General features: G+C 35.8%; 1 protein-coding gene across 1 annotated transcript in view; it reads left to right on the top strand.

The window, feature by feature from the left end:
* The first annotated feature begins 4,805 nt into the window (after nucleotides 1–4,805).
* The window catches only part of LOC114023436 (transmembrane protease serine 11C-like), a 111,480-nt gene continuing 102,649 nt past the window's right edge, over nucleotides 4,806–13,636 (top strand). The window contains exons 1-2 of the mRNA XM_027836061.1: nucleotides 4,806–4,861; nucleotides 12,212–12,327. Coding sequence (XP_027691862.1) covers nucleotides 4,806–4,861; nucleotides 12,212–12,327 — 172 coding nt within the window. The remainder of the gene's footprint in view (nucleotides 4,862–12,211; nucleotides 12,328–13,636) is intronic.

Below are 13,636 nucleotides of genomic sequence, written 5' to 3'. Positions count from 1 at the left end.
AGAATTTACACCTCAGAAATTAGCAAATGTGACAGACTAGGGCTTATTTTTGGTTCATTGACTGTCTAGACTTAAAAAAGTGATGGAGAAAATCTTTGTAATGCAGATAAAATTTATAAGTGTATTATGAGTATGGGTTTTTTGAAGTCTGTTGTTAAAAATGTTTATTAGCACATCACTGCCTCTTTTAGAACGCCATCTCCATGAGGGCAAGAAATTTGCCTTTGTATTTTTATTTCCGTGGCTTACACATTGCTTGGCACATAATAAGTGCTTAATAAATTCAGTTTTATTCAGTCAAGGAAGTCTACTATGTTGTTGGATAGTTCAAACTGTTATAAAGTTATTTCTTATATTGAGCTAAAATCTGATTCCCCATAATTTCCCATCAATTCCTCCTAACTTTACTGGCTTTAATAATGTGAATGGTTGCTCCATCTCAGAGTGTGAATCTGGACTCAAAGACTCTGGGATTGAATCCTGGCCCTTATTATTTTACCTACTATTTGTGTGCTTTTAGACACACAACCTTAAATGAGGTTCCTCATCTACATAATGTAGGAGTTAAACTAGATGAACTCTATGGTTCTTTCTAGTTCCAAATCCATGACTGTAGAATCCTATGATACCTGCCTTTTTTCTTTCCGGTCTGCTCTTAGCCATGATGAACTGAGACTCCATTCTTTTGCTTTTTCCCTATATCGTTTTCAGAATGCTCACTCCATCTTCATCTTGGCCATGCTTCTTCAGTCATACTCTCTTTCATTACTATTCTTCTTCAAATGCAATACTAAGAATTGAGCAGACTTGCAGAGGTTTCCTGACCTTATGAGAATATAGTGGAACCACAACTTCCAGTGGTCTAGCCTTCTATGCACTCAGCCAAATTTATGTCCGCCTTTTTAGTGTCCTTATTGTACTAGTGGCTTATTTTAAAGTCATAGTCAACTAAAACCCCAAGATCTTTTTCACATGAACTTCCACTAAGCTCAAATCTCTTAATCAATAAGCCTCTTAGTCTGTACTATAATGCAACTGATTTTTAAAACCCATTTCAGACTTAGACCAGCATTTATTTATTAAATATTCTAGTCATGCACTTAAGTACTTGAGATACAAAGACAAAAACACAATAGCACCTGCCTTCAAAAAGCTTAAATTCTACAGAGTGGGGGAAGTACAGACCTGAATGCATATATACACAGATGAGTAAATACATGGTAACTTTAGAAGGAAGGGAACATTAAGAAAGGGGAAATGAGGGAAGGGCACATGAAAGAGGCAGCACCAAAGCGAAGCCTTGAAAAAAGAGAAGGACTCAGAGAGGTGGAGATGAGAAATAAAGAACTTAAAATAAAATATTAATATGGAGGCATAAGGAATGGCTTGTGCAGATACATGGACATATGGGATGGGGTAGCTGGAAATTAGAGTATATAAAGGAGGGCAATGTGAAATAAGGCTAGAAAGTCTTAAAAACCAGTCTGGGAGCCTATTAGTCAGACAATCAATAAATACTTACTAACCACTTACTATGTGCCAGCACTGAGGATACAAAAAAAAAAAAAAGCAACAAAATTCCCCCTGATTTTTAGAACCACATATTCTAATGGAGGAAACAACATGGAAATAGAGTCTCTTTGTGCACTTGTTGAGGAAGATTGACACAGTCATATAATTAAGTCTAAGGTATTTGGTACCAGATTACCTTTTGAAATTCTCTCCCTTGTGTAGTCCATCCCTTTGTACGAAACACAGTCAGAATGCAACAGAAATTATCTTTATCTGGAAACAAGACCTATCAGATAGCAAATAAACAAGGTTTAAAAAGAGCAGGACACCCCTGAGGGTCACAAATCTGATTGACCAGGCAATGATAGGGGAGGGGACAGAGAGGATGAGTTCACTATGCAAGCAGATCACTCTTTAAGTAGTCACTTAAATAGACAACGCTCCAAACACTCATGATTATACTGAATTTGGGTAACAGCACCCTTCATTGTTATCAGCTTACTATTGGTGACCATCTGTTCCAAACCCCACTACTTTATCAAAGACAGCAAAAGTTCTCTGGTTTCTGCCTCCTATTATCCTTCAAGGTAGGAAAAACCATACTTCCCACCAACTGCCTCACTGACAAGCGGTTACATAACTACAAGAAATGGTCTCTTACACTTATAAGATATATGCAAACTAAATGGAAGGTAATCTCAGAGAGAAGGAACTGGTGAGGGTGGGAGGAGCACAAGAAAAGTCTTCTAGATAAGATTTGAGCTGAGTGCTAAAGGAAACCAGGAAAGCTAAAAGGCAGAGGGAAAGAGGGGTTTTTCTAGTGTGCAGTGGAATGTCACATGTAAGGAACTGCAAGTAAGCCAGAAAGACAGGATCTACAGTCTAGGAGAAAAAGAAAATATAAGAATTTGGGACAAGTAGGAAGGAGTTAGGTTGTAAAAGGCTTTAAATGCCAAATATGTATTTTTATATTTAGTTCTGAAGAGATGCCACTGGATTATATTGAGTAGGGGTGGGACAGAGGGGTAAGGGGGATATACGATCAGATGTGCACTTAAGGAAAATCCCTCTGGCAGCTGAGTTAAGGATAGGTTGGAATAGGGAGAGACTTGAATCAGAGAAACCAGTTAGAAGACTGTTTCAGTAACCCAGGTAAAAGGTGATATGGGCTTGTACTAGAATAGTAGTTGAGTAGAAAACAGGATGTATAGAAGAAACATTGTAAAGGTAGAAATGACAAGATCCAACAACAGATAGTATGTACAAGTGAGAAGTTGAAGATAACACCAAGGCTGAGTCTGGGTCACTAGGAAGATAGTGATATCCTCAACAGATATTATCAACAGTAATAGAATAGTTTGGAAGAAGGAAGAGTTTGGGTAGAGTTCTGTTTTGGACGTGTTGAATTTGAGATGCCTACAGGTCATCAAGTTTGAGGTGTTCAAAAGGCAGTTGGTGATTCAAGACTGGAGCTTAAGAAAGAGAATAGGGCTGAATGCATAAAAACAATAAAGAACAACTGAAAACTGTTGAGTAGGGGAATGACATAGACCTGTGCCTTAGATTACTTTGTGACCTATGTGGACATTGACATATATGATAGGTTCTTAATAAATGCTTGATAATTGACTAAAATGAATGACAACATAGAATTTCTGGAATCTGGCAATTCAGACATTTTTGCTACTAGGCACAGCTAGTATTCACCCTAGAGCTACCAAAAAAACTAACTTGAGCTCTCTCCAAGGGCTCATGAAGTTCAGAGTGTATGTACTGTATAATGGGATAAATGAGTTACAAAAACTGTAAGAAGAACAAGTGGGATTACTTCTGAGTTGAAGGGAAATGTCATAACTATAACAAGAATCAGTCTAAAGACAATTTGATTCTATGTGAATTTAGTTAGTGCCTGCTATATATGTGTACATTAGTGATATTTTCCATACTAAAAGCTCCTTCCACCAATGAAATCACAAGTCTGCATACTGTTCTAGACACTGAGAAAGATAACAAAAGAAAAACAGTTCCTAGACCCTCTGGGAACTTACAACCAAAGATAAAACCCATTCACATAAAGTGAGTAAATGTAATCAATAAATATTAGAGGAATTCATAGAAACAGGAAATCAATATGGACCTAGGGGTTGGGGAAAGTCTCATAAAGAGACAGGATTTGAAATGGTCCTTGGAGGATAGGTGGGTTTGAATAAATGGAAAGGAGCAAAAGTAAAGACTTGGAATCTAAAGTGAGCTTGGAAATATGATTTCAAGAGAGGATAACTTAATATGAATAAGGATTAACAGAGTCCTACATGGTAAAAAAAAAAAAAAGCTATAGTTATCCTTTCCCTAATCTTAATTTTTTTTTTATTTGGTTCCCTCCCCATCCACACTTGTATGGAAGAAGTATAAGTGGATTACTACTTTTATTAAACCAGCTAACAGAGCAGAGTCTCACCATTTAAAGCAATGGGTGGATATTTCCCCCATTCCCACAAAGTCCTTTCCTTAAGAAGACCAACTAGATTCTTACTTAGCACCACCTTCTAGCTCCTAGTAAATTCTCCCAGCTCAAGGCTCCCAAGCACACATATATGTAATCCTGTATTCATCCTCACCAAACTGGCTGCCAAGAACCAGGATGTTGAACAGAAGAAAACTACTGATAATCTAAAGATAATTTTTTTTAAATGCACAACTGAATTTCAATGAATTAAAAAAATCTTTGCTAAGGGCTAGAATTAGGACAAAAGCAACATTTTAAAGAAGGCATGAAGAATGACACATAAAGTAAAAGAGAAGGAAGGAGATTTGGGAAACTCTCAAATTTTAATGGGAGGTCAAGGAATGGAAGAGATTAGCATTCTGAGGAATGGCAAAGAAGTGAACTAGAAAGGGTGAAAAAAGGAAATGTCAAGAAGAAAAACTAGCTCTTCAAATTCATTTAAATCTTAAAAGAAGCTTCACTCTTTTTGGAAACAGGGAGAGGTTGACTGTGGTTCCAAAGCTGATAGTCCTGATTCATTCCACATAAAGACTCAGATTTTCAAATTTTGCCTCCAGTTTTTTTTTTCACACAATCACTTATTATTTATGGAGTGACATAAATGCATTTGGTATTTTACTAACATAAAATTAATTAGTTAATGTTAGGCATGAACTTTGAAGATGAAAAGTCATATAAATGCTAAGCAGCAGTATTATTATCATTACCATAAAACACATAAAAGACACAGAACCTTGCAAGCTAAATAGGACAAAGACGACAGCATTGTAAAACATAGGAGAGGATGATGGCAAAGGGACAACTTCAGCAGCAAGAACAGCCATGGACCATTTTGCAAAACAGGTGGGTTATAATAAGAATTGCACAAGGAGGGCTAATGGAATTGATTTACTTTGATTTTATAAACAGTGACAGCAGAAAAGGGAAATTGATGAAAAATCATAAATCTGTAATTTGGAACATCTTCAAGGTTTTTTCTGCATTTTAGATTTCAGCCATTTTCTCTGACTGTCCCCCATGCCTGGAATGTTCTCCCTCCTCTGCTCCCACTACTGATCACTTTGGATTCCTTTAAGTCCCAACTAGAACCTCATCTTCTACAGGAAGCCTTCCCTAACCCCTCTTAATTCCAGTGCCTTCCTTCTGTGAATTATTTATCTTACATATATAGCTTTCTTTGTATGTATTTATTTGCTTATTGTCTCTGCCATTAGACTGTGAGCTGCATGAGGGAGAGACCTATCTTTACCTCTTTTTGTACCTCCAGTAGTAGATGCTTAATGGACAAAAATATTTCTACCACTTTAGAATGATGGCTGAAATAGAAATCTGTACATGCATTTAGATTAAAACATTGTTACATAAGAATTCTGAAGATCTTCTTATGGAAGGGTATTGTGTAAGTAGATATACAGGCAGACAGACAAACAAATTCTTGGGTCCTGTATGTGTGTTACTTAACTTCCAAGAAAATAAGACCTGTGATCTTTCATTTATTTTTTTATATTGATAAGAGGTTTAATTTGCATTGGAATTGAAAGCAAAGGATATTCTTCCTTCCCACTGCAGTGCTATGTTGCTGAAATAGTATTTTTGTCTGAGAATCAAGGTGATGGGATAAGAGTTTCTATGGAAACACAGATAGAAAAGATTATGACTTCTAAGCTAGTCAATTTTGTACTTATGAAGAGTAAGAACATTTTACATAACAAAGGACAGTGCTGAAAAGCTAGGTACCTGGCTGGTCAGAAGAAAAAACACAGAAACTTTTTTTTTCTTGAAAACAAGTAGTTTAAGCTAGTGTTTTTTTCTGGTTTGATATCTTGTTTTAGAGAAGGTGGACAGTATGAGGTTAAGAAGAGAGCATCTTTTGAAGGGGAGCCTTAGGTTATCTTCTAGGGTCTTTTCAGGACTTAAGTAAGTTGGCTGAGTCCTTGCAAACAAATCAGGTTACTAGAACCACTTTCTAACTTAATAATTTTAGCTCTGAATAGAGTGGATTTTAAAGAGAAACTTTCAATGTGCTTTATAAACTATAAAATTATATATAAATTTAAGCTAGTCTTTCAGTCACCTCTTCATACTCCAAACAGCTCATCAGAAAATAGACATAGGCCAACACCAGCTTCATTCCATAAAATTAATTTGGTTTTTAAATACAATCTAATATTGAGATTTTGTTTCTGACCAACTTAAAAATAATTCTGTTATATTATTATAGCCTACAAACTGCCTCAATAGTAAATAACAAAGTAAATCAGGAAACAAAAATCAAATCGTATTGTGACACCTCCCATTCCAAGACCTAAAGCTGGAAATGACTTCAGAGACCATTTATTCCAAACCTCTCATTTTATGAGAAAACTGAGGTCCCAGGAGAGAAAATGCTCAAGGCCATCCAGGTAGTAATTATAATAGGTGATATATGAACTCAGAACTCCAGAATTAGTGTTCTTTTTCTACTAAAATACACTGCAAAATTAACAGTTTGAAACAGGTCATTTTGCTACTCATTTAAAATTTGCCTTGAGCAGTGTTCTAAATATCATAGAATAAACTCTTCTGCCATTATACTTCCCCATACTTTAGAAATGGCAGACATTTAAAAGAGATATCCAAACAAAATGATCTAGGAAAATTGGAATAAAAAGAGAACATTCATGGAAAGTCTTAATCATTAAGAGTTTAAAGGACCATTCTGATCTAAGGGTCATCACTCATCATTTTGTAAATAAAGTTCTTTAGAGGAGGCATTGTTTGGTTTTGTTCTTATATCCCCAGAACCTAACATACCTAGGAGGCACTTAAATGTTTGTGGAATTGAACTGATCATCACAATGTAACCAAGATAATGTCATGCTGAGAGTATTCTTGACCATGATGCTCTTTTTTTTTAACATCTTTCTTATCAATGTTAACAGATTTCCTCGAAATTTCCCATTCAATAATGAATAATAATAACAAAATTTCTAAAACTATAAGCCTCCTATTGATATAGAAATCCCAACTTCTGGGTGTGGAGCCAATATGGCAGAGTAGAGAAAGCACTAAGCTGAGTTCTCCCAACATTCTCCTCCAAATAACTATAAAATAATGCCTCAAATCAAATTCCGGAATGGCAAAGCCGACAAAAGGTCAGAATGATATGGTCTTCCAGACCAAGACAACTTAAGAAATCAGAAAGAAAGATCTGTGACATGGGGTTGTAGGATGGTCCTGAACCTATGTGAGTGAAAAACCAGTGGTGGGGCTAGGTGATGGTAACAGAAGCAGCAGCAACTTTGGGAGCTCTAAAGTCAGAAATGATAAGGGGTCCTGGCAATTGTTCAGGAAGAAATTACTAGAGACCCCTATACTAACACTGGATGCAAAATCAGACACTATTTGGCAAATCCATTGCCTAAATCCACTTCTGGGGCACGGTTCAAGGGCAGACAGGGACACTTTCAGTCAAGAGGGAAAGGGAGCCTTGAGTAGCAGTTTTGTGGCACAAGCAATCAGGGACCCTAAGGAACAATATTACTTCTGATCCTAAGAGACCAGGATCCCTTTCTGGGTAAGGACCAGAGTGCAGACCAGGAGAGCAGTGACCAAATGTCCCCCAGGTCATAACACTTTGGAAGCACCAAAAACTTCCAAAAAAAGTGAAAAATCCTGAAGCTTGAAACATAGCCTCTCCACCTCCACCCACATGTTCTGGAAACAGAACCCAACGTTAACATAAAGTTCAAAATCAAGAAATAGGACTGAAAAATGAGCAAACAATAAAAAAAGAACCTGATCATAAAAAGTTTCTATGGTGACAGAGAAGATCAAGACACAAACTCAGAAGAAGACAATGATGTCAAAACAGCTACAAGCAAACCTCAAAGGAAAAACAAATGTGAATTAGACACAAGCCCAACAAAAACTCATGGAAGAGCTAAAATGATTTTCAAAATCAAGTAAGAGTTGTACAGGAAAAAATGGGTAAAGAAATGAGATGAAGGAAGAAAATCATGAAAAGATAATTAATAGTTTGGTATAAAAAAAAAAGAGGAACAAAATACACTGAATAGCACCTTATAAAACAGAATTGGCAAAATGGAAAGAGAGATACAAAAATTGGCTGACATAAATAACTTCTTAAAAAGCATAATCATTCAAATGGAAAAAGAGGTACAAAAACTCACTGAAGAAAATAATTCCTTAAAAATTAGAATTGGGCAAGTGGAAGCTAATGACTCAACAAAGCATCAAGAAACAATTTTTTAAAAGAAAAAAATGAAAAAATGGAAGAAAATGTGAAATATCTGGTTGGAAAAAAAATAATAACTGACCTAGACAAAGCCTTTGACAAAATAAAACACCCATTCCTACTAAAAACAATAGAAAGCATGGGAATAGATGGAACTTTCATCAAAATGTTCAGTTGTTGTTTTGTTGATTAGTTGTTTCTGACTTTTATGATCCAATTTGGGGTTTTCTTGGTAAAAATTCCAGAGTGATTTGGCATTTCCTTCTCCTGCTCATTTTATAGATGAGGAAACTGAGGCAAATAAGGCTAACTGACTTGCCCAAGATCACACAGCTGGAGTCTGAGGCCAGATTTAAATTCAGGTCCTCCTCACCACTACTGTGCCACCTAGCTGCCCCCTAAAATGATAAGTAGTATCTATCTAAAAACATCAACAAGCATTATCTGTAACGGGGATAAGCTAGAAGTCTTTCTAATAAGATTAGGAGTGAAGCAAGGATGTCCATTATTACCACTACTATTTAATATTGTACTAGAAATGCTAGTTACAGCAGTAAGACAAGAAAAAGAAATTGAAGAAATAAAAATAGGTAATGAGGAAACAAAACTATCACTCTATGCAAATGATATGATAGCCTACTTAGAGAACGCTAGAGAATCAACTAAAAAAATATTAGTTGAAACAGTTAACAACTTTAGCAAAGTTGCAGGATGTCAAATAAACTCACATAAATCATAAGCATTTCTATATACCACCAACAAAACTAACCAGGAAGAGACATTCCATTTAAAATAATTGTAGACAATATAAAATGCTTGGTAGTTTCTCTGCCAAGACAAACCCAGGGGCTATATGAACACAATTACAAAACACTTTTCACGTAAATAAAGACAGATCTAAACAATTGGAGAAATATTCGTTGCTCATACATAGGCTGAGCCAATCTAATAAAAATGATTCTTCTACGTAAGGTAATTTACTTATGCAGTGCTGTAATAATCAAACCTTCAGTTCAGTCATTTTTTCAGTCATGTCCAACTCTTTGTGACCTCTTTTGGGGTTTCTTGGCAAAGATACTGAATTCTTGGCAAAGATACTGGTTTGTCATTTCCTTCTCCAGTTTATTTTACAGATGAAAAAACTGAGGCAAACAAGGTTAAGTGACTTGCCCAGGGTTACAGTTTGTAGGTGTTCAGGGTCAAATTTGAACTCAAGAAGATGAGTCTTCGTGACTCCAGCCCCAGCACTCTATCCACTGTGCAATCTAGCTGCTCTATCAACCTAACTACCAAAAAACTATTTTATAGAGGCAGAAAAAAACGACAATTCATCTTGAAGAACAAAAGGTCAAGAATATCAAGGGAATCAATAAAAAAAGAATGTGAAGGAAGGCAGCCTCTCAGTTCCAGATTTCAAACTATATTACAAAGTGGTAATCATCAAAATAACCTGGTACTGGCGAAGATTTAGAGTGGTAGATCAGCAGAACAGATTAGGTACACAATATACAGCAGTAAATGACCTTAGTAATCTAATATGTGATAAACCCAAATATCCAAGCTTTTGGAATAAAAACTTAATATCTGACAAAAATTGCTAGGAAAACTGGAAAGCATTTTGGCAGAAACCAGGCACAAACCAACCTCTCATATCATATACCAAGATAAGGTCAAAATGGGTACAAGATTTAGACATAAAAGGTGATATCGTAAGTAAATTAGGGCAGCATGGGAAAATGTACCTGTCATGTCTATGGATAAGGGAAAAGTTTATGACCAAACAAGAAATAGAGAGTATCACAGGAAGTCAATGGATAATTTTGATCACATGAAATTAAAAAGTTTTTCCACAAACAAAACTAATCCAGACAGAATTAGAAGTAAAATAGGAAACTGGGGGGGGGGGGGGAATCTACATCATTTCTCTAATAAAGGTCTCATTTCTCAAATATATAGGAAACTGAATGACATTTATAAAAATAAGAGCCATTCCCCAGCGGATAAATGGTCAAAAGAAATGAATAGGAGTCAAAACATTCTGGCAAACAATTTGGAACTATACCCAAAGAGCTATAAAACTGCATATCTTTTGACCCAGCAATACTACTACTAGTTCTGTATCCCAACGAGATCAAAGAAAAGGGGAAAGTACTTACTTGCAGAAAAATATTTATAGCAGCTCTTTTTGTGGTGGCAAAGAGTTGGAAATTGAGGAGATGCCCATTAATTGGTGAATGGCTGAACAAATTGTAATATATGATTGTGATAGAATACTATTGTGCTATAGGAAATGATGAACAGGATAGTTTCAGAAAAACCTGGGAAGACATATAAACTGATGCAAAATGAAATTAGAAAAACCAGGAGAACATTGTACATGGGAATATCAATAACGTAAAGGTGACTGACTATAAAAGACGTAACTATTCTGATCAGTAAAATAATCCAAGGTGGTTCCAAAGGACCAAGGATGAAAAATGCTGTCCACCTCCAAAGGACTGATGAACTCTGATTGAAGTATACTTCTTAAACTTTTTTATGTTTCTTTATTTTATTATTTTAGTTAGTGTTTTCTTTTGCAACATGCTAATCTGGAAATATGTTTTGCATGACTTCACATGTATAATCAATATCAAATTGCTTGCCTTCTCAAGAAAGGGGGAGGGGTAGGAGGGAGGGAGAAAATTCAGAACTCAAAATCATAAAAAATGAATGTTAAAAAATTTTGCATGTAATTGGGAAATATTTAATGAAATCAATTAAAAACATAACTAAAAAAAAAAAAAGAAGAAATCCCGCTAGCTTAGAATTGGAAGGCCCTGAAGCTATCTATTTTGGTCCATACCTGAGGAGGAATCTGCTTTGCAGCTTCCCTGACAAGTAGTCAACAACTTTTCCCTTAAAGAGAGGGCCCATTCTATGATTGGCCAGCTCTAAATATTAGGAAAGTTTTCCTCTTAGGAAAGCAAAAATCTTTCTAATTCTTCCCTTTTCAAAACAAGCCTAATTTCTTTTCTGTTTGCCCTTCAGTCCCCGGTGGGGAGAGGAAGGTCCTCTTCTTTAGGCTAAATATTTTCAGTTCTTCCAACCAGTCCTCCCATTGTCTCATTTCTAGTATTTTCACTATCCTTAAAGAATTAATTTAGAAATATAAGCATTAGGTACAAGCATTAGGTACCTTGAACAACATATTTTCAATGGTCAGAAAAGGTAAAACTAAAAGCTCAGAGTCTAGTTTGGAGGCTGCAACAATGGTCTAAGTAAGAAGCAATAAGAAGCCAAAATAAAGTGACAGTTTTGTGAATTCTTAGAAGGGAATGTATGTCAGAGGTGTGGAGAAAGAATTGAACTGGATTGGATTAGAACAAGGTGCCAGTGTATTATATTTTAATATCACAGTGGATCTGTGATTTCATCAATGTGGACACTCCTTCTGTCAGTGCATATCACAACCCATCTATAATATTCATATTGTGCAACTCTTGTCAAGGTCAAAACAAAAATAAAAACAACAACAGCAATGATACCCTGCTTGCTAGAGGTCTTCCTTTGTATCTTTTAACATTATGGGTACCATTGTAATACTCAAGACTGCCTACCCATTATCCTTATCTATATATCTTATTCTACTTCTCGGATATATGCCCTCTAGTTTTCAATTATACTCATCCACTGACTACACAGTAAAAATTATATGAGAAAAAGAATAAGCCTTGGGGCAGGTAGGTGGCACAGTGGATAGAGCTCTGGCCTTGGGGTCAGGAGGACCTGAGTTCAAATCTGACCTCAGACACATAACACTCACTAGCTGTGTGACTCTGGGCAAGTCACTTAAACCCAATTGCCTCACCAAAAAAAAAAAAAATAAGCCTTTATTCTAAATGCCAAAGTTAGTATTCACTCATTGGTGATCCTTTGCTTATACTTGTATATGTGTTTTTATCCCTTTTGCACAGGATAGAGTTGGACACAGACATGAAACTCACAAGATCTGGGAAAATTGCTCTGATTATCTTGGTGGTCATAATCGTAGCAGCAGTCATTGGAGTCATTGTTTACTTTGTGGTCTATGGTGAGTGTCCATTGTATCAGGCCTCATACTCTCGTGGATTTACTCTGATTCTCAGATCTGGAGAGATATTATGTTAAGGATATTTCTCTTTCTATCTTTGAAATTTTTAAGCTTTTATCACAGGCCCTTGAAGAAGCTAGGAGCTTTGGAAAATGTGGGAGAGAAAGGTAGTTGACAAGATCAATTTGAGCAGAACTTAGGCTACCAGTTATGTCCTCCAGAATTCTTCCATTAATCTAACATATATTTAAACAATTTAATCCATTCAAGACATTGTGCTAGGCACTGGGGAGATAAAAAAATTATCACCTATATTTATGCAATTTACATTCTAATAGGGAAGAGAACATATGTACAAAAACAACTATTATGGGAGGAAGAATGTGAAAATACAATTAGAAGGTATATAAAATTCAGTAGAAATTCAGAGGTGAATAAGATTACTTCTAGTTGGAAATATTAGAGAAGGCCTCATTGAGAATCAAAAAATTACAGAATTTGAGTTGGAAGAAACCTCAGTGGCTATTTAATCCAAGAGGTTAAATCATTGCTGAATGAACTCAACTTGGAGTAAACACACTAGTTTAATCAATAAGCATTTCCCATACAAAGAAAAAGCAAAACTGTCCCCATCCTGAAGGAACTTACATTTTAACGAAGAAAACATCTGTGTGTGTGTGTGTGTGTGTGGTGTGTGTGTGTGTGTGTGTGTGTGTGTGTGTGTGTATGAAGTGGTACATAGAATAAGGAAAGAAGTAGAAGGAGACAAATCTGGAAAGGTAGGTTGAAGATAAATAAAGTGTCTTAAATGACAGTCTCAATTTTTTTTCTCTCTCAGAAGCAAACTTCAAGGATTTACTCCTTTTTTTTCCTTGTTCTGAGAGAATTTTTTAATAAATATGTCCCATTGCTTCTTCAAGAGCTTTGCAAAGGCTCCTCTAGAGACAAGCAAAAAGTGGGATAGAAAAAAATCTCTTGGGATAGAAAAAAATATTCAATATTTTGTTTTATAGATCTTCCCAAATTGAGGAAAGGTAGGGTATTATACCTGGAGAAGGGACAAATATAGGAGTTGGCTTTTTAGTTCTAACAACCAGGAGTATGTTGACATACCTAAGAAGGACTTCATAGCCAGATCTTTCCAGTCTCCATGTCCTGAGTTCATTCCATTACACCATGTTTCTTTTGATTTTTTTAAATGTATAGATTTTAGTGTAGTGCAAAATATACTGGATTGGAATTGGAAGAGATATATGAGTCCCAGATTTTCTACCTAGCTATATGATAAAGAGCAAATCATTTAATTTCT

This window comes from Vombatus ursinus, unplaced genomic scaffold (assembly GCF_900497805.2).
Source record: "Vombatus ursinus unplaced genomic scaffold, bare-nosed wombat genome assembly UNPS02014818.1, whole genome shotgun sequence".
Taxonomy (NCBI): Eukaryota; Metazoa; Chordata; class Mammalia; order Diprotodontia; family Vombatidae; genus Vombatus; species Vombatus ursinus.
The sequence above is the reverse complement of the archived record's forward strand: the minus strand, read 5'-3'. Positions and strand labels throughout refer to the sequence as shown.